Raw genomic sequence first — 21,641 nt, 5'->3', positions numbered from 1 at the left:
TGTCTAAAACAGTATAAATATCGATATATATAGAAATCTACACTTTTTAGTTTTCCCTGAACAAATTAACAGCTAAAACTGAAATCATATTCAGGCTTCAAACTTTTCCTTATAATTTCTTTTCTTTCCATTCCTAAAAAAACAAAAGAATGATCATAAATACAATCATTCTAATTTTCCTGTGGTGGGCCTTATGTAGGACCAATCCAAGATGTATTTGCAACCCTCACTCATGGCACGTGGCAATCCAGATGAAATCCTTCATGATTCCAATACCCTGCCTTCTAGTTCGTGTGTCTGCCAGAGAAGATAGACAGGTTCAAGTTTACAAATACCACGACGGAAAGCATGCCAATAAATCATATGCCACTACATTTTGGAGTCCTGAAGAACTGCAACCACGACATCAGAATGATGAATTTAAAGATGGCTCGGCAATACTTCTGTAGTTTAACCAAATATATAGGCTGTTGTGGAAGGCAACTAACCTTAGCCAATCCATAAAGTGCTTCACAAGATATTTCTATAGCTCTAGTATAGCAAATTGAACAAAGCTACTAGTAAAGGATGTGCAAATACATGTGTACTAGGGAAAGAAAACAATTGTACGATCAATCGCATCTTAGCTATAAAAATTCATTGATGCAGTAGTACTATATCACCTGGGACATTGATTTACGTTAAAATCTTAGCTTTACATTAGTGCCTTTGATTGCCCATCCGATTGGAAAAAAAATATATATAATAAAACATTGTTTTAAACTACGATTGTTACATGGTATAGTATAGGTCTACTTCCATTCAAATGTACACATCATATCCTAGTTCATTTTAAATGTGTTGCTTATGTTTCCATTATTGCATGGAGTTATAGGAAATCTCTTGGCATACTTTGGCAGAAAATAAACGAATACACAACAATACATAGTTTAGGGAGATGGAGCATCTCTGGGACTCTAGGTGCACGCGCTCATACAAGAGAGTTTTATAAATTTGGAGAAAGGACTAGAGGTAAATGCTTAGCTCAATTAAAGAACAAGTAAGTCTGTGAATGCTTACGCTCCATGTGAGATGTTGTCGAGGGGCTCAGGTTTGTGAGGATGTTGAAGGAATGAAAGGTAGTATTTTCATTCAAGGGAATGGTGATATGTTCTATGGAAAATGGGTATCTAATGAATGGCAAGAATGGGTCAAGGGGTTCAAACCCCAAATATAAGGTATGGGCTGAGGAGTCCAGTTCATCAAATGAATTTAATGTTACAACACATGCAAAAAAAAAAAAAAAAAAAAAAAAAAAAGAGAAGAATTTGATGTGATTGTCTTGAGCTGAGAACACCCTATTATTTTAGAACACAGAATACCTTGAATTGTGGGTAAGGGCTTAATTAATTCCAAGGGTCAAGAATGTTTGTTACTACTGCAAAAGCTGGAGCTTGACGCTTGAGAAGGGGTTTACCCATGAAAAGGTCTGCAATCTTGCTTAGCAAGCGATCCTCTTTTATGTGTTAAACGCGAGGGTGATTTTGGACCTGGAAGTCAGAAGACTCCAACAGTCAATATGATTCATAGTTGAAAATCTTATTCAACCAATTATGAATGTCATTACGATACATTGTAAAGCTAAGTGGTTCAAGATATTTACATCCCATCAAGACCATCAATCACATATGCCTCAACTATTGGGTGATGATGAAATGTGGCCCTACAACCTTGACCACTAGAACAGTGGAACTTGAGACAACTTGAGAACAAAGAGTTCCATGGGAACGAAAAGGATGTCTGATTTAAGAGGATCACATCTTAGGAGATGGGTTGGATAAAGTTAGAGTTCGGAAGGAAGTTTAGAAAGGAATTCTTTTAACAGATGTTGCAATAGAAAAGAAATCCAAATAGATGTCAGATTAGAAAGGAATTCTTGCTTCAACCCAGAAAAAATCCTTTTGTATTTAGAAGCTGGAAACCCGAAACAAAAGCTTTATAATCTAGCTTAGATGCTTAGGATTTCTTGCAATTTGATTCAATAGTCCAGATGGTCTCTGATAGGAATTTATTGGCGCTCTTACATTTTGTGTGCGCCTGTGTATTCCTAACAGTTAATAGTTATCACCACTTAATGAATTTAATATTCAAGAATGGGAAAAAATACATACCTCCTCCATCTAAAGTTAGTTCTCATCATCATCAGAACTGGAACTATCAACCCGCCGATCCCTTATTGCTGGAAAAAGCAACTGTCGTGGATCTCGAACAGGTGAAGATGTTCTTGTTTCCCTACCTGGCGTTCTTGTTACTTTCTTCCGTAATTCTCTCACTTCTTTGCATGCCTTGGCTACCATCCCAAGAAAGTCCCGGACAATCACAAACAGATGAAATCCCTCATCCTTCCCTGCACTTCCATGGAAATAATCAACAGTGCTCTTCACCAATAATCTTATTCTCTTTTCTTCCTCCAGTAAGAAAGTGACATCAGCTTCAGCTTGCTCTATGAAACACTTGAGTGAGTGGTGAAAACCACTTTCTTCCTCCATGCTTTTCATGCTTGTATTCTGGAACTCTTTTGTCTTCACCAGCCTATGGCCAAGACTTGCCACTGTACTAGTTAAAGCATCGGCATCCAAACCTGCTGCCTTCTTGACATTCTCAAGTTCATGGCCTAACCCTGAAACAACTTTAAGGCCAAGTTTATGGTAATGGTCTTCAGAGTCTTGGAAAGTATCATCAGTAAATATATCCAAATTCAGACTGGAGTTACTCCCACTCTGCTCCCTGGCCAGACGAATAGCACGCACACCTTCAGATCGGATAATCTCTTGAACGACAAAATGTAACAATGTTGTCTTCCCATCAGTTCCTTTGACATCTGCCAGCTTCAGGAGTGTGTCAAGTTTGAAGGCTTGTGCTCCTCCACGGTAGGTACCATCATTCATGCGATTACCGGTTTTAAGAACAGCTTCTAATAGCTTTAAAAATAGACGACTATTTCTGAGCTCTGTACATGCTACCTGATGAAAGTGAAGTGAAAATACCACATGATTTAGATATACGATCTTTCTGCTAAGTTGTTCATGGACAATACATAAAGGATTAAGCAAGAGTAATGCACTGGCCATATAGAAATATAGGTTGCATCAAAATCACGGAGAATACGATTTCATGCTCAAGTAATTTTGAGATTCCAGATGCTACATTATTTAACAAACAGCCGCGACCACTGTTCATGTACAACCATAGAGCCCTTACTCTACTGGTGAACATAAGCAAATCTATGTGTGATGGCAAGCTTTTCCTTAAAGTTACTACAACAGTTAAGAAAAAAAATTAGGAGAATATAAATTCCTAATGTGACAAATATATTAATAGGTAGAGGCCCAACCAAGGAAGACAAAGTTCAGAAAGCTATAGGGCATGTGCTGATGTTGAAAATCAGGATGTATCTGAAAAGGAGAAGAGATGCTAATTGATTAAACCAATTAATCTGATCCATGTCATGTGGCAGCATTTTAGCAAGTGTAGTGTCTAATCTGATAAAGTGAGCAATAAATGACACCCTTCAGTAACAAATCAAATCAGGTGAATCAAGTGTGGCAGGTTCGATATAGTTCCCTTAACCGCATCCAACAGAACTTTCTTGATGTTGCAGGGAAGGTAAAAGAATAAGAAACTAAGTTGCACAAGAAGATATTCATGGAAAAATTAAAATAAACGATTGATTGCAATGAAGGAGAGGCACTAAAATTGGTTGCTTCAACAAATAAACAGCATCATTCTTTACCTATAAATTTTGGATTAGTGGGAGGTGTCCCACCTGTTGAAGAATATGGTAGTTTCAACTTTTAACTGCCCATCTTAGGCAACTCCAGGACGATGTTTCAAGGACATAAAAATTATACAAAATGCATTCTAATGTGAAGATAATTAGTCTACATTAGTTACAAGCATCCAGGTTTGATTGGTTTGTGAAGCTGCAAATTCGTCTTTATGTACACCAGTTGCTGATGGTTGGAAGCCCTGCCAAATATCAGACCGATGGTGTTATTGAAGCCAAGTCTCTTGCATCAAGACAAGAGACTGCATCAACTCAGCCAGTTGGCATCCTCCAGGTTGAAAGTTACATAAACAATTTAAAGGTCACGAATGGATATGCTCCTCACAGTACTCATCAATCAAAATTGTCAAATCCTAGAGTCTCAAGAAGATCAGTCCACATCTCAATTTGAAAGGTACTCAGTCTTGAATACTCTTTTTCAGACGTTCAAGTCCGTTCCAGTTAGTGTTCTTTTATGATCTTTTTTCATATTTTAGGAAGTCTCTGATTTTGTGTTTTGAGTCATAAAACAAGCCTACTTTTTTAGTGGTACAAAGATGTAGGGCCACTGATCCCTTATTCTGTGTAAATCCTCTATGCCCAACTCCTTTCATTCGTTCTCACTTAAGTTAGCAGTGGTCATCAAGAGTACTGAGAAAGGGTTATTAAGTCAATGTTTAGGGTCCTATCGTCACTATAAATGTTGCTGACTGTCTTGTTTCACTTATAGCTATGTCCAGGAAAGCTTAGGATCATCAAGATAAGTGAGGTCATCGCCTTCCTGTCCAACATAGGGGCTTCATGGTATCTAAACTTTGTAACAGCAAATTGAGAGCTTAGAAAGTTAGAAGTCCTTTTTCAACTCAGATCGTCATGGCTAGGCTCCTTAGCCTTGACTAAGGAGGATAGTACCACAATGATTCGAAATGGAGTCTCCTGTAAGTTCAATAAAATTTCAGCAAGCAATTCTCCATCTTTTTCTTATCTTCTTCCTCTCTCATGTTAGATACTTTTCTTCCTACTCTCATTATGTTCAAACTTTCTCTTTGTTTTAAGTCAAATGCAAGATTTTAAACTTACATCATGAAATTCATATCAGCCATAAGACTAATAGAAAAGATCTGACCTTAAAACCAGCTATATTAACTAAAAATACTAAACAAAAGAAGGCAAAAGAAAAGGAAGATCCACACTTGCCTTTAATGTTGAAAATGACTGCTTAGTGCTCAAGGCTTCCTCAGGTAGAGAAGCCATTAAAAGCATTGCATCTAACCGTTGATAAGCAAAAGGGATATCCACCAGCGCCTTTATGAACTGTTCTGCAGGGCCAATTCGGGCAGGATCACCAGTATATAGTCTGAGCCGTAGCTCTTCATCAGCAGTAGGAGACATTTTTAGCAACGTTTGGATTAATTCTGTAGGAAGCTCATTTCCTGGTTGGGGCAGAAAGGACAACATGATGCCAATGCATTAACAACATATATACCAGGTATTTTGTATGCCAATTTGCAAACACTTGTATCTAGGTCATATTACAAAAAACCAACGAATAGATGACCATAAAGGAAGAGTTCCTGGAAGTATTATAAATGAGAAGAATGGAAGACTCTCGCACACTCTATTAATAAATGCTGCATGGGCATGGACTTATCTCATTTTGACACATCAAGAAGTTGAGTTGGAAAAAGTATGAACCAAGATACAGAAAATTATTTGGACAAAATATACCATATCATTAAAATATAGAAGCAATTTCTTTCATCTTTTTTTCCGTTTATATTGTTTCAATGTTTTTGCATCTTGTAGAACTCTTTTCATTCCTTAAAATTATAATGAAACAATTTATGAATTTCTTAGACTCTAACATGCCATACATTATGTACCATGGAGACATGTCCATTTGTTCTTTTCGGAAGGATGCAGGAGCTCAAGTAAAACTACAATTAACATATAGAAGCAGGGTAATCATTATGAAATCTGCTAAATGTTATTTATTTTGACAAGTTCAAAAATTTAGTCTCAGATAGCATCTGTTCCTGCACAAGCTATCAGAAATCATATTAATATAAAAATTACCTTCCCTAAGTGCATCGCAGACTTCTTCTATTCTCACATTCAGTGCCCTTAATGAAATTGCTAAATTGTGTGACTTTTTTGGATCAAGAATTCGAACATATTGAGGAGAAGGATCTTTGAGTAATGACTCCTTCTTTCCTTCGCTCTTGTATTTATCAGCAGAGCTGTAACCAAATAGACTTTCTATCATCTCTTCATTAAACCTGCGGAACAAAAATCATTGGTTTAGTGTATCAATAATATGTCAATTCAATAGCAATATAATAAAGACGTGAAGCTTACTGGAAGGAACCCGATTTAATCTGATTCCAGACCATAGACTGATCAGGGTTCGCAAGAACTTTATCCCAGAAGAATGGCTTCAGCTTGGCTTTTGGTGCATTAGTGTCAGCATTCACACTGAAAGGCAGACCAGGAGGTGGTTTTGGCCCAACTGATGGTTGCTGATGTAATCTTGCTAATGGCGGACGAGGAGGTAAAACAGCTTTTGGAGGTGGTGGAGGGGGCGCACCAGGCTTCTTATTGGGTGGTGGAGGTGGTGGGGCAGGAGGGGAGGGAGCAGCCTTTGGAACAGGAGGCATTGGTGGAGGAGGTGGTGATTTTGGTGGAGTATTGCTTGGTGCATTAGAAGTCTCAGTAGACAAGTTGGAAATCAGTGAGTCGGATGGTGAAATTTGAGCTGAGCCAGTATGTAAAAATGAGACATGATCATTTTGGCTAGGGTCAGGTTTTAAAGGCAAAGCCCCCAATTTATTCGAGTCAATTGGGTTTCCTTGGCCTGAAGACTTTTCTGAAGAACCTGGTATAATACGACAAAATCAGTACTGTGAAATATAAGGTGTATACCACAATAAATTCAAATAAAAACTGACCAATATCAGAGAAGTCACTCAAACTCAAATTCAGAAGTGGCCTATCATCCCTTTGGCTGTATCTTGAGTAGCCATTGTTTCTATGGCATCTCTTATAGCAAATAAAGATGCCTGCTGCAAGAAAAGATGTGCTTGTTGCCGTTAGAATAATGGCAATAACAACTGATTTTCTGCTATTGTTTTGCTTCCCTGCAGATACAACTGGAGCAGAATCTGGACTAAATTCAGATAGTGGAGACTGGGCACTGGAAGTAACATCTTGAAAAACTTGATTAGGAAATGCTGGGCTTGCAGGTGCTGGAACAGATGATGGTGCAGAAACAGAGGATGGTGCTCGACCATAAAGAGGTGGTTGAACTCCAGCGCCCTGGGATACAGGTGATAAAGGAGCTGAGGCTGGGGCCCAGGCAGGTGGTGCACTTGGAGAAGGTTGATCAGCTAAACGCCTTCTTAAAGCAGGATGCCAGCCTAATGACTCAAAATAAAAACCATGCCAATTTCTCAAACTGTCCTCTTGAGAGACTGGCGATAGAAAGTTTTGCTTTCTCAAACAATTTAGAAAGGTGTGCTTAGTTTCTGGAGGAAGAAGAGTTATGGTTTCCTGTATGCTGCCTTTCGTAAAAGAGTGATCAAAACTTGTTGCAACTTCTTTTATGTCTTTAATATCTATACCACAATTAAGCCACATCTGTTCGACCTGTTGTCATAGCATCTCCATCATCAGCCAAAAGTTTCATAATATATTGCTTAAAACATATACAATCAACCAATTATTAATAGTATGTTGCTCATAACAGATTGCAAGAAATAAAAAGAATAAATATTCAAATTTGGAGACAAAAAATAGATGCATGACAAACAAGTTTTTAATTTATAGTAAATATAAAAATTATCATCATCGTCATGACAATTGGTGGATCTGGCACCTCAAAATGTTATCGAATTTGACTCATGACAAGGTGCATGTAACTCCAAAGGACTAAGTTCTAAACTATTCTAAACTGTCTAAAACCAGCACAACTACTTTAAAAGATACCATAATATTAAATCTAAGACCCAAAATAAATAGGTTAAATGATAAACATCAGGACCAAGCAAATGAATGCATGATTTTTTTTAATGACATGAAACCAGTGTAAAATTACATCACTTACACTCCAATAATGAGACAATATATATACACTTAGAATCACATTAATGTTTGGATATAGTTTCTGTTATATCCAAGTCAAATGAGTTTCAATTTTGGCAATTTCAGGCACAAAATTATACAACAAACCTAACCATCCAGCTTTGCCACACATGCTTGGGATTTGGATTCATGGATCCTTATTCGCCAAGCATTGCTATGTGGGGCATATATTAGTTTAAGATTTTCCATATCCTTTCTCACGACCTTCATCCATGTTATCTCAGTTCTTCTCCTCCTTTTCATACGTCCTTATAAAAATATCAAAAAAATAAGAAAAAATACAAGCTAAGAAAATAGGTTAAACATCATTTTATGGTATATTCTTTGGACCTTTAAATGAATCATTTTGGCAATTTTAGTTTGAAAAATAATAAAATTATACCTTAAGAAAAGGTTCAAGTCATTGTACAGTGTCTTTGATAACAGTCTAGCATATGAGAACTTGACAATCTAAATGTATGGAATTCAAGCTTTAAGAATAGCCATCCCTTTCGAAAAAGATATACTCCCTTTCAAAATCTCTAAAAAGTAATAACACCACATTTCTGAGTTTCCTATAAAAATATTCAGAATCCATGTTTTTTGATATGGAGAATATGCTCTATAACCGACATTAGGATGAGTTCTGGCTGAAATCCAAACATAATGCTTTCAGCTTCTAAGACCTGCCCAAATCTTAAAACCATGACCCTTATGTGTCATGTATAGTTAGGCCAGAAGCAAAAGGACAGAAGTTGGAATGATGTATCAATCAAATATTTGATGTAATTGCTACTTACGACAAGAACCTTTTTGGAGAGTGGAATCCACTATCTCTGGATAATCGATCCAAAGCGTGTACTTCTTCTTTAACACATATTAGAGAAGTTGCAGGGTTGAGGGGGTCAAGGATTCCCCAATCCTTATTTTAAGGGACTAGTAAATCCAACTGTGAGGTAACTTATCTGATCCTATCCTTCCAAAGTCAGGGTGAATCAAACACCAATAGCTTGAAACATAAAAGATGGACTAATGTGTGATCGACAAAGATCCATGGATAGGAAAGAAGCACCGAGGAAGTAGCACAGAAGTCAAATTTTGAACAAAACTTGATACAAGTGCCAAGATGGAGTCTAAAGCACTAGCTGATATGATGCATGACAACCTGATGGCATAAAGAAATAAAGGAGACATCACAAGCACAAGAATATACCAACTTAGCTTACTCAAGGCAATGAAGATGCATCAATGGTGATGAAGCAATTTTAAATTGGGAATCATGATTGTGACCCAAAATGATATAGGCAACTTTAAAAAAATGTCATGGAGCTAACCCTGATATAATATGGCTAGCTATAGCCAAATGGCTAAGAGGTCCACAAATATTGTAACCTCAACAATATAAACTACAAAAGGAGATGGTTGGTGCAGGTTGATGATGAGATGGACCAGATGGTAGTCAGTTTGTAGACAAGAAAATTGGCCAGGATCCAATTGGGGGCAAATGTGAACTACCTGTAGAAAGATAATATGACATAGTAAGATTAACTAAGGATAAGCTTCATCTGCTGTTTATTCTCTGAACCAGCACAATACTCATATGAACCTTTTACGTATCATACAATGTGGCATCAATTGCAAGTAACGTCAAACTACACTAAAACAGTCTTTATTATGCAATATAGCTGACCTAATAACTATACTCTGAAAACTTTTCCTTGATGAATCAGTTTTAAACAGAAAGTGCATTCCCACTTGTCCACCCTATTCTCCTTGAGATATCCCCTTCCATCTCCCAGAGAACTAAATCAATGACAAATAATTGATGAGACAAAGACAAAACACTGAAATGACATAAACCTAGAGGGCAGTATATTTTTCTCAAAACAAAAAGGCATGTATAACTTGGACCGCGATTCATCTCTACAGCAAGGACTTAGCCTGCATAATGTGTCCCACTGAAGATTAAAAACAAGTCATCGTTCAATTTAAAGCACTGTTAATCATGATTAAGAAATTAAACTAATATTCCCGGGTCGAAACAAACATTAATTTTGGGTTAATTCCAACCATTATGACAAGAAATGTCCTTGAAATATCTCTAAAAGTTCGATTTTTATATAGGGAAATAGGATAGAATCCACTTACCGCATCTTCATTTGTATCTGGAGATGCCTGCACCAAAGAAAAATCTCTCAAACCCAAGAAGAGCCTCTGCCTCCCCGCAGAACCTCTCGTCACCAGAACATGAAACAAGATGACACAAACGACGGCGAATCCATACTTTCTGAAACCCATCATCATTTCTTGCTTCGATCTTCCAACCGAGTCTCGCTTTTTTCTCCTCATCTCCACGATTGCCGTCCTGGAATCAGCTAAAAAAGCATGCAGCCCAATCAAAAGCTCTCTCCCTATAAACCCTAAACACCTCGCCAAAATCCAGAAAAAGGCTCCAAAAAAGGACCTTTTTGATCTTCCCCCCCAAACGATGGAACAGCACCTTCAGAGCCTCACCAAAATCCAAGAAATTCGCTAAAAAAGCAACATTTTCTTCTCCAACCTCCAGCTCCGAGCAACGGTTTCGATATTTCTTTCAAAAGAAAACCTGAAGAAGGACGACTTCTTCTTCTCGATCCGACCCAGCTACAAGTATTCAAAAGCCTCGTAATTTATAAATCCATATGGCGGTTTGACCAGAGAATCCATGGAGCAAGAAGACGACGTGGAGAAGCTCCGGAGAATTTTGTTTCTTTCACATAATTTTCGTTCGCGGCGGTCGAGAAAAAGAGAAGGGGAGGAAAGAAGGCAGCAGGGACGCGGAAGGGGAAGAAAGACGCGTGAGAGGAAGTGGGAACGACGGATAGTCGTTTTCGGTAGGCAAAACAACAGTAGGATATATCATTCTGTTTGGAAATAGACGGCAACTTGCCTGGATTTTTGAATCAAAAAAAAAAGATTTGCTTGGATTTAACATTGGAAATCAAGCTGAATCTTGTTTTTGTGATTCAAAATCAAAAAATAGATGACGATAGGGCATCCCAATTTAATTTAAATTTTGAATAGAAAAGGCGTTTCGAGATTTTAATATCAGTGTAAAATAACAACTGTTACAAAGATTTCAGTTTACCTCTTTATATTATCTTATTATTACGATCAAAACTCCCCTAGCTTGGACCTTCAATTTTGACCTCAACTTTTCTCTCGTTTTCCCTTTTTTTTTTTGTTTTGGATTGGGGTTTGGGATTTAGGCAAACAATGGTGTTATAGTATATAATTTAGTATTATAATATCTTGTTATAATATATAAATAATAGCAAATATTTTTATGTGTTCTTCTTTAAATAAAAATATAATATTTTAGATGCAACATTTTTTGGGTCAAATTTTCTCCAAAAAAGATTAAGCAATTTGAATATAATATTTTTATCTATAGTGAATGAGAAGAAGATAATGCCATCTAAAATATAAAAATACCAACTTTTTCAAATAAATAATGATCATTGTAATTGTTCTAACAATTAATAACAGTTTTAGTCTTTCCTTGTAATTGGATGGCTAGATTCCTTGAACCTTGTTTAAGAGGGGGCTAAATGCAGTAGAGGTCAAGAGGGTGTATCCATTGCATCACTTGCGAATGATATGATATGCTGCTTGGTGTAGTTTGTGGCATGTCGACATGTGTAATGGGTTGAATTACCAAACTACAGCTCAAAACCTAAGCTCCGAGTTAGAAATTGGGCATGGTTTAGGCCAAGGATATAATAATTGAGGCCAGATAGATTCAAGTCAGGATGAGGTTTAAGATTTTCTAAACTGAGACCAATTTTGAGTTCAACATGGCTGAAGAAAGTGCACCAGATTAGTTAATTTGGTCCCAACATCCTTGGGTTACTTTGGACCGGCAGGTGGAAATTGGTTTAACAACCTTGTAAGATGTTGTTATCCAAAAGATGGTCTTCACTAGAGGTGCAAATGGGTCGGGTCGGGTCGAATTCTGGGTGATCCCGATCCGATCCGATTTTTTGTTTGGGTCCTAATTTTGGACCCAGATCCGACCCGGTTGAAGATCGGGTCGGCTCTGAGTCGGGTCTGGATCGGGTCCGGATCCGAGTCGGATCGGGTCCGGATCCGAATCGGATCCACTTCTTTGTACTTTTGGGGAAGGATTTGGGCAAATCTAATTTGCTCATATCGTAATTTTGAGGTGCTGGGTGACCCAGGACTTGAAAGACTTGCAATTGACCTCCAGTCAGAACGGATGACCCATGACTTTAACTAAGTCGGTCTGCAAGCCAAATTTCATATCACACCCTATGTGACTGATTGGACGGAACTTGGTGTCTCCCAGCTCCCCTCTCACGAGGACAAAAAAAAATCCTAGACCTTCTTCCAAAATCCAATTCCATTGCAGAAAACTGGCACATGGCCCATATTCAGTTCAGTGTTCCCTCACTTCCTCCCTGCAAAAGTTAAAAAAAACAGAAACCAAAAAACAGAAGGAAATAATAAAAAAAAAAGCCAGCTACCGAGTCACCAGAGGTATCAACAGTGTAATAGATGGAGAGAGAATCCTGACGGACTATACGACCCCCCTCCCCTCCAAAAAAAAACTCTCTTTTGTTTTTCTCCCCCTCTCTCTCTCTTTCTTCGGATCTATTCGGGTCGGATCGGGTCCGCTCGGTAAACCCAGACCCGACTCAGAAAATGATTCGGGTCCAATTTTAGGATCCGACCCGGACCCGCAGGTCCTAAAATTCGGGTCGGATCGGCTCTACGCGGGTCGGGCCGGGTCGGGTCGACCCTCAACCCGACCCATTTGCAGCCTTAGTCTTCACTATATAGTCATATTTTGTTTTGGCCCAAAATTTTATCATGTCAAGTTTAACTATAAATCTGCATGCAATGCAACTTGCATCATAGCATATGAGTATATTTGGTTGAAGTGAGTTGGGTTTTGGAATAGGAATGAAAATGAAAAGGTTTCACTTCAACTATTGGGTCGCGGGGAGTCTCATTCTCATTCTCACTCCAGGAGGAATGGAAATACCCCAATCCTCCAAAACTCAATCATGGCTCTTCCTCTAGTATTCAAATCTCTTTCCACGAGGTTTAGTTTTAAAAAAATTATTTTTCTAAAAGTGCCTCTTTGTTTAATTGGCTATCTAAAAATTTATTTAAAAAATATTTCGATTCCAATTCTGACTCAAATTTCAGTCACAAACTGAATACATCGAGGAATATGGCTGTTTTTGTATCCATTTCAATTTCCATTCTAATTCCAGTCATAAACCAAACACATTTTAGATATATTGGCAGATAGAGCTCTTGCCATAATTTAAAATTTTTTGTTGTGCTAGCTACAAGGTGAATGAATATCTTGTATGCCATATCCAAACCATCATTCAGCAGTTCAATTCTTCTAGGGTTGCCATTTGAAAACATGATGCCTAGAATTACAAAGTGAAGGTGCCTAGAATTACATCATTGTGCAAAATGGCAGCCCTGCGCACGGCATACATGTAGCATCGCATGTACATGCATCCACTGCCCGCATAGTTTTTATAAACCCACCTCCTTCGTGAATCACTTATTATAGAATCTCACCCCTAGATCATTTCAAGAGTTATGGAATCACTAGCACGCTAACGTTTCTTTCCTACTCCTCGCCAAAAAATATTTATTCCAGTTTTCATAAAAAAACTTTCCGATTTAAATTAGCATAAATTAAAAAATTTAGACGTTTCCATGATGGATTCTCATTCTAAATTCAAATTTAGAACATAGAGCATGGGTGCATAAGCGCGTATGTGACTGTTGATCATTTGAAAAGTCATAGAATCCTATAAGCTAATATTTTCTTTTCCAAATTTTATTAAAAAAATCTTTCCAGTTGAATTTAGCTGGATCACAAAATTTAGATGTTTCCATGCTATAAAACTGAGGACAGAAGGCACATGTATATGAGCGCAATAATAAGAGAAAAGTTTGTAGAATCATGAAAAGGCAAAAGGACCGGAAGCAGAAAAACTTGATATGCCAAAGCATGGAATAAAAGGTAAAATGTTGTCTTTCTCCATTTTTTATCCCTTTAATACTTACTTCAGTCCATTCTTTAAAAAATCTAGATTACAAACTTTGATATATTGATGTCGATGACTCTTTAGTTTTGAACTATAAAATATCAAAAATTTCATTATATATTTATATTTAAAATGTCCTATAATTCGCATTGATACAATTTATATTTTATATTGTTAAGTACTTTGTTTATTTTGCATCTTCTTGACTTTATTATATATACTATGTTATAGTGAATAAAATTTTAATTATTGATATTGGTTCATATTTCTTGATCTGAAAACATGATTATTCTCTTTGAGCTATTGATTTTTGAGCTATTAATCTTAAAGTTAACTTGAGAGAAAATTTTACCTTTCGCTCATGAATTAAAATGTCTTTTCTTTCTCCTTCTATCTATATTTTTCTTTTAGAAAAAGCTAACCAATTAAAAGGGTTTATGTTACAATGAATTTAATTAATTTCTATGACTATTTTAGAGAGAGACATATATATATATATATATATATATATATAATATTATAATATTTTTTATTCTTATTATTTTTTTGAAAATTTTTTTCTAGTTCTACCATTGAATGGAGTCAATTTGATGACAAAATTGACAGTTTTTACTTGATAGTGTATCTAAATCTCGAATGCTTTATGGTGCATCTTTTGTACTATAGAAAATGCTTAAATCATTGCTAAAAGATGTTTTTATACAATTTTCCTATCTTGTATCTTTCACGTGAAAGAATGATTAATTTTTTTTTTCAAATTGTTGGATCGCATTTTGTACAGATCTCCAAGCACTCTTAACTTTTGATTTGTCCACCTGTGCAGATCTCGAAGCTAGCATTGCATGATTTAATGATGGATTTGCACGAAGAAAGATAAATCCATCTTTCTCGCAAATGATACACCCCCAACTCCTATCTTATCTCTCTAATATGGTACTCTCAATTTCTTAAATAAGCAAAAGCTCCCCATCGATGGGATAAACCACCACGTAGTGATGATCCGAGCATGCACTCCATCCATGGTGCAAAAGATGCCAAGGAATTGGAATCAGTGAATTAAAATTTAAAACTGGAACCTTGGGCAAACCCTGCTGATTTTAAATCAGATGTTTCTTTTAAAAAAGAAAATCAGATATAATATTGAATCGAGGCATGATACGCATCCCTAGATGCCATCACATTCGGACGCATCTTTTTCATTTTCTACAAAGTCATAAATAAGAAGCTTCTTAGGAGTTGACGCTTAAGTCATCTTTAAATTACGTTCACTATTGTCACGAAACAGCTCTAATTCCCACGCTTTCAACACGGCTCGAACGTTTAGAAACCCGCGAACTCGTTTATCGTGTCCTTCTCGGACCGCTTAAAACCAGTGGGTCCCCGTACGAAGACAAGGACGACTCAGTAATTGCCACAATAATTGGCTCCGTTGCATGTGCCTACTCTTCAGTAAAATTAGACTATCGAGACGGCTCACTGACCCAATTGGCGAACCCATTTTATAGACTGCGACGCCCGTTCGTCTTTAAGCTTTAAGCTTAACCTAAGTAGATTTAAGATCTAAGAGACTTCTTCATCTGTTTCTAAATCTAAATTTGTTTTAGAGGGAGAGAAAAAAGAAATACGACACGAGATGTACCACGTCTAAGGTGGATCCAACTAAAGATAAAACCTTCACCTTATAAGAATCCCTCTTAATGCTCACGAAATGTTGGAAAGATGGATAGGGATATGATTTGCAGTGCAGAACAATAAGAACGAGCTGCATGTTCAACCTAAACTGCCCCACTCGTGCACCACTTCAGCAATGCACTATTGAAAGAAATCGAAAAAAAGATGCATTGGCAATTCGAGAAGAAATTATTAGTTGGATCAGGTCCATCAACTCAATGATAGATCAGTCCAATTAGAAAGCAGCACAAACAAACAGGGACGAAAAAAAAAAAGAGAATCCACCATCTCTTTTTTTGGGTGTTTTCTAGTTGGACCTCCACCGCTAAGCTAAGCAGGTGGATTTGGTCCGACTAATAATTTTTTTCAATCCAAAACGACGCATGATACATGAAGCCTATAAAAATCGAAATATATGACTAATGTGGTCCGCCGCCCTCATAGGGCACATGGTGCAGGATATAATACCTGCGGCTGTGGATTGTTGTACCTATGTGATGCTTGATTCCCTGTCCTAAGCTGGTATGGACCGGTCAGGCACGACACAAGAGGCCACACGAGGAAGACCATGGTAAATCTGGACGATACGGTTGAATTAATCGAGTGAACCATCCGGAACAATGGCCCCAATGGTAGCTGTTTCAAGTATGTCCGTTTGCACGAGTTGGTGCACCCCAACACCAGGGCCTACCTTAATGTTAATGGAGAAGTCTTCAATGCTATCGTGGTCCCTGACGTAACGGCGTCCGAGACAAAAATAGCAGAGACGTATCACTGGTTGCGTACGAGTTAAAAATATTTTCATTAAACACGATCATTAAATACGAGGGGCATTTCCGGACACACTGCTATTGATGATTATAAAATCCGTGCCTGGATTCTTCCCATGTAGGTAGGTCCACTGGAGGAAGATCGCAGCCTCTCGGCTCAGCATTCAATGCTTTTAAATTAATTAAATTGCTGTTCTTTTCTTTCTAATTGATAAATTCCATTATCATGAGACCATGGAATGGTAGAGAGGTAAGTGGAAAGAGAGTCAAAGCTGATTTTTGTATTATTTAACACATAAAAGATTATAATCATGCCACTCGGCAATTTATGATCTCCTTGAGATTGATATAATTTTCTTTTTTCTCATCTATAGCATGAAGAATCAAACGATTCTTACTCTGTATGCTTAACTTGAATGGGATTAAGATCCCTCGGCCCGTTCTTCTCTGCTTCTCATATAAGAGTGGTTATTGCTTCGATCAAATCCACCGCTCAGTTGATCGATGAGTCCAACTGCCGATCAACATGTACAATAATAATGACATATAAAAAAAAAGCACTATACACATTCATTTAGCATAGGTTCGACCTTTAGTTATCTTCTCTTTAAGCTCTGTCCTTATTGTAACTATCATTTTTTATATGTTTTCTCGTTACCACATCATCAAATAAGTCAATCAGCCATATAGACAGACATATCAGTTTGTCATATCAGTCAGACACATGAGACTGTCATATTAGCTTTTGAGTTGTCATGTCAACCTCTAATCTGCCACATCAGCATCTGAGCTGCTATATCAGCTCCTAGTTTATCACATCAGTTTCTGAGCTGTTGCTTCAGCTCTTGATCTAGTACATCAGTATTTAAGTATACTCGTGATCTAGTTTTCAAACTCAAGTTAGCACTTATAGTACCATCTTAAGTTTGAGAGAGGATGTTAACATGATTTTAGGGAGTACATAACAATCTTCATTAGCCCATATTATTTTTCTTTGTTATCGTGATCCTGTATAGGTCGGTATTATTTTTCTTTATTACTGTGATCCTGTATCGGCTAGTATTATTTTTTTTTTAGCATGATCTTGTTAAAGTGATTTTAGAGATCACATAACGACTTATATCAGCAAGTATTATTTTTCTTGATTAGTATGATCTTATATCAATTTATATTATTTTTTTATAGAGTATGTACATTAATATATATAATTTTTGAGATATACTGGATATAATTAAGAAAAAAATTCCGTCTTTTGTAATTATTTTAACATATATAATGAGAGATCGAAGCGAATTCACCATTTATTAACGCAACTAAGGTCTGCCCGTTGGATCTTCAATCCTCCAAGAACCAAAGGTTCCGTGTCTTGTATACACTTCTGCTCCTCTCTTTATGATTTGTCATTGCTCTTCTGAGCCTCCAAACTTGTCTCTTTCCTTCCCTAGAGCCCAGAGAGGAAGCCTCTCAAATGCAGATGTTTGAAGGTCTATGAGGTCCCTTTTATGAGTTTTATTTGAGTTGAGTTGCTTTTGGAGCTGCAGGGGTTTCGAGTATATCTTAATAGCTGTTCGCTGTCCAAGGGAAAGGAAGTACTGATGACACTACACCCCTGCTTCTTCTCAGATGGATAGTTTTTATAGGAGCTCTCTTTCTTCCTTGGATAAACAAGGAAGGAAATCACAGGTATAGTTTTAATGGTGCAAGATGACTACTAGCGAAAGGAAAGAAGACAAACAATGGAAAGAGTAATATCCTCTTGAATACACTGCCTGGCAGAACAAAAGATAGCTTGCATCAGAGAGAAAGAGTCCTGGGTAAAGGAAAAAAATAACAGAGAGAGAGAGAAGGGAGGAGAAGAGCAGAGAAGATGCCAACAGTCTGGTTTGCTCTGAAGAAGTCCCTCTACTGCAAATCTGGGCCATCTGATGTCCATGATCCAAAGGCCAGGGGGCAGTTGGGAGCCATTTTGACAAGGAGAACATCGAGGTCCGGGTGCTCGAGATCTATAGCCAACCTCAAGGATGTCATCCATGGGAGCAAAAGGCACCTGGAGAGGCCACCAAGCTGCAGCCCAAGATCCATTGGGAGCAGTGAGTTTCTGAATCCAATCACCCATGAGGTCATCCTTAGCAACTCCAGGTGCGAGCTCAAGATAACTGGTTTTGGGGGCTGCCATGAGGGGGAGTCCGAGGTTGGCTCAACCTACGTGGGTACTCTTAGGCCAGGGACCCCAGGGCCAGGGGGCCAATTTGGCCTCCAATGCAACCCTTCCTTCAGGGGAGCCAGCACCACCCCTCCAAGGAGGTCACCCGGTTTGTTTGGTGACAAGGAGGTCTATGGCTTTGGGGGTTCATCTCTTTCTAGTGCTGTGTTTGGTAATGGTGGTGGTGGAGTTCGCCATGCTTCCTTAAGTCCTAGGCCCTCTCATGAGGCAGGGTCACATATCTCCTCTGCTAATATCACCTGCCATAAGTGTAGGGAGCAGTTTGGGAAGTTGGAAGGATTGGAAGCACACCATCTCTCCAAGCATGCAGGTATGGAACATAATCTTGCAGGAAACATCCATTTTTTTAATTTCCTTATACACTACTTGTTGATTTTTATTGCCTTTTTCTTGAGACTAATGAGAAGGTCCTAACTTCAATGAAAATTTTCACAAGATTTGATATGTTACATTTGATTAGTTTTACAAACAACTTCTTGGTTTCAACAACAATTTCTTTGTATCAGTTCTGTCGGAAATCTATGGGGTTACATCAATCCTCTTAAACATCTATTTTGATTCCATAAAAAAAAAAAAAATCTCCGCCTACAGTTTTTTTTTTTTTTTTTGCCATATTTACTGATTCTGCAGCGGCATTACTTTAAAGCCTATTTTGCAGTTTGTTGCATTGATCATTCTTCCTCTTTTTCTTCTCATGTCATTGAAATTGAGTTGTCTCTATTGCTGAAGGCTAGATAAATTTTATTATCTGGATTAGTCTTATTACCTAGCTCGAGTATTAAGTCTCAACAAGTTTTAGCTAAGCTTTTACATCAAGATCAAATTAGTTACTCGACGTTTGCCTAAGATGGTGGACTACTGAATGAATTATAGCTGTTCTTAGTAAAGGCAGATGGTAGAACATGCGTGAATTATAGAAATCCTTCATATTGGTGGCACCTCTGCAAACATGCTTCTGAAATAAATAATGATGTTCTGAGAAAAACAGGAGAGGAAATCAGCCTGGGAGGGCCAATATACTTTCTTTCTTTCTTTCTTTCTTTCTTTTATACCCCTTCTGATTTCCATCAACTTTTACTCGAGGTCCAGCCAGATCCACAAGTTCTACTGTTGCATTTCAGTTATTAACTCGTCGGAACTCTTACAATTTCACATCACAACCTTTTGTAAAGAGAATTCTTGGACTTTGCCTCCTATGAACTTGAGTATGCTACGATCTGATTTGTGATTCTCTGTTTTCTCTGTAGTTACTGAACTTGTGGAAGGAGACTCCTCTAGAAAGATAGTTGAAATGATATGTAGAACAAGCTTGGTAAAGTCTGAGAGCAGCCGTTGGAGGATAGAGAGAGTCCTCAAGGTCCATAACATGCAAAAAACACTTGCTCGATTCGAAGAATACCGGGAAATGGTGAAGATTAGAGCCAGCAAACTCCCCAAGAAGCACCCCCGTTGCCTGGCCGATGGCAATGAACTGCTAAGATTCTATGGCACCACAATTGGCTGTTCTCTTGGAATGAATGGCACTTCGAGCCTCTGCGCATCGGAGAAGTGCAGCGTATGCCGGATTATAAGACATGGATTCTCTATGAAGAAGGAATTGAATGGAGGAATTGGGGTGTTTACGACTTCCACCAGCGGGAGAGCATTTGAATCTATTGAAATATATGGAGATGATCCATCAATAAAGAAGGCATTGCTGGTTTGTAGGGTGATAGCAGGCAGGGTTCACAAGCCATTGGATAACTTTCAAGAGTTAGCAGGACAGTCTGGGTTCGACTCAATGGCTGGGAAAGTGGGCCTCTATGCCAACATTGAGGAGCTCTATTTGCTTAATCCGCAAGCGCTTCTACCTTGTTTTGTGGTAATCTGTAAATCCTGAAGGAATATTTATCTTTCCTGTGTTGGGTTACATCTTGAGTTTAGTCTGAAATGCTTTCATCTCTTTCTCATCCATAGTGTTACGGAGTTTGTTGAGTATCTTTACTTAGGACTTCATAGCTCATACTGCCCAAATTGTTCAGTGACCTTATGTTTAGATCTATGAAACTTATCTGGCACAAAAACCAACTTCCTCTGTCGCAGAGCTGTTTCACTTCTCCATCCACATCCACATTAAATGACATTTTATCTTGGTGTCAGCAAATTTGAATATATACTGAGAATCCCATGTATCAGATTCTTGGATTGATGGAGTCTCATTATGTCACACTTACAAGAGAGGTTGCTGCCATCTTTCTCAAAAAATATGTATACTGTTGCAGGACAAGATGGATTAACCTTGTGATTTAGGTATAACAGCTGCCCTTGCCCATTGTCTAACAAGAATTATGGATTTATGAGCGCCGTTTTTTATTAATGAACATATTGACTTCCTCTTGTTGCACAAATTTGTGAATAAAAACAACTAACCCTATTTCATCTACTTAAATTGGATTTATGAATTCAGCAGTGCTTTTGTTCTAACTATCAGATCATGGTGGACTGACTCAGAACAAGTCCCACTGCTCATTTGAGGTCTACTGTCTTTATAGAAACTGATTCAATTCTAACAGAAGCTAGGGATTTTGACAGGGCTGGTTTCCCTTGATCGAAATATAAAAAATTTATACTAGTCCTATTCTCCATGTTTGACACTGCCATTAAGATAGTGCAGTCATTGTCTAGCTTTTAAGATTTCAACTAGGCATTCCTTGTCCTCTTATCATAGTCATATGCATTATATTCTAAAATATACATAAATATAATTTTGTGAATGGATTCATCGGTGGTTGCAGATTCTTCTCTGTCTCATGCGCTAACCATAGGCTTAAAAGTCCTCCAGATCTAAAAGTCAAGTGTAAACAATTGACTAACTCATTTGTTGGGGCCTTTGTAACATTGTTTTCAAACTTGGTGCAGCTGGGAAATCATCTAACTGAAGAAATTCAGTGGAGGCATTCATCATGTTGGGGTCTTACAACTACATTTGATTA

The 21,641-nt window shown here is 37.8% G+C and overlaps 2 protein-coding genes across 3 annotated transcripts; one reads left to right on the top strand and one right to left on the bottom strand.

Moving 5' to 3' along the window:
- Nucleotides 1-10,785, bottom strand: LOC103696775 (formin-like protein 11). Of its 2 annotated transcripts, none has more exons than XM_008778489.4 (7): nucleotides 10,073-10,785; nucleotides 6,754-7,450; nucleotides 6,164-6,680; nucleotides 5,882-6,084; nucleotides 5,003-5,238; nucleotides 2,151-3,002; nucleotides 1-392 (listed from the first exon to the last, which is right to left on the bottom strand). In XM_008778489.4, the coding sequence occupies exons 1-6, from the start codon at nucleotides 10,271-10,273 to the stop codon at nucleotides 2,166-2,168; spliced, it is 2,691 nt and encodes an 896-aa protein (XP_008776711.2). In that variant the 5' UTR covers nucleotides 10,274-10,785; the 3' UTR covers nucleotides 1-392; nucleotides 2,151-2,165. The 2 variants fall into 2 exon arrangements, with proteins under 2 accessions (XP_008776711.2, XP_008776710.2); XM_008778488.4 differs by having other exon boundaries at nucleotides 1-297.
- A 6,986-nt stretch (nucleotides 10,786-17,771) lies between these two features.
- Nucleotides 17,772-20,652, top strand: LOC103696776. The gene is made up of 2 exons (XM_008778490.4): nucleotides 17,772-18,979; nucleotides 19,917-20,652. Exons 1-2 carry the CDS (start codon nucleotides 18,313-18,315, stop codon nucleotides 20,546-20,548), a joined length of 1,299 nt encoding a protein of 432 aa, XP_008776712.2. The 5' UTR covers nucleotides 17,772-18,312; the 3' UTR covers nucleotides 20,549-20,652.
- The last annotated feature ends 989 nt before the right edge of the window (nucleotides 20,653-21,641 follow it).

Source organism: Phoenix dactylifera, unplaced genomic scaffold (genome assembly GCF_009389715.1).
Source record: "Phoenix dactylifera cultivar Barhee BC4 unplaced genomic scaffold, palm_55x_up_171113_PBpolish2nd_filt_p 000599F, whole genome shotgun sequence".
Classification (NCBI taxonomy): Eukaryota; Viridiplantae; Streptophyta; class Magnoliopsida; order Arecales; family Arecaceae; genus Phoenix; species Phoenix dactylifera.
Note: the sequence above shows the minus strand (reverse complement) of the source record. Positions and strands in the feature narration are given on the sequence as shown.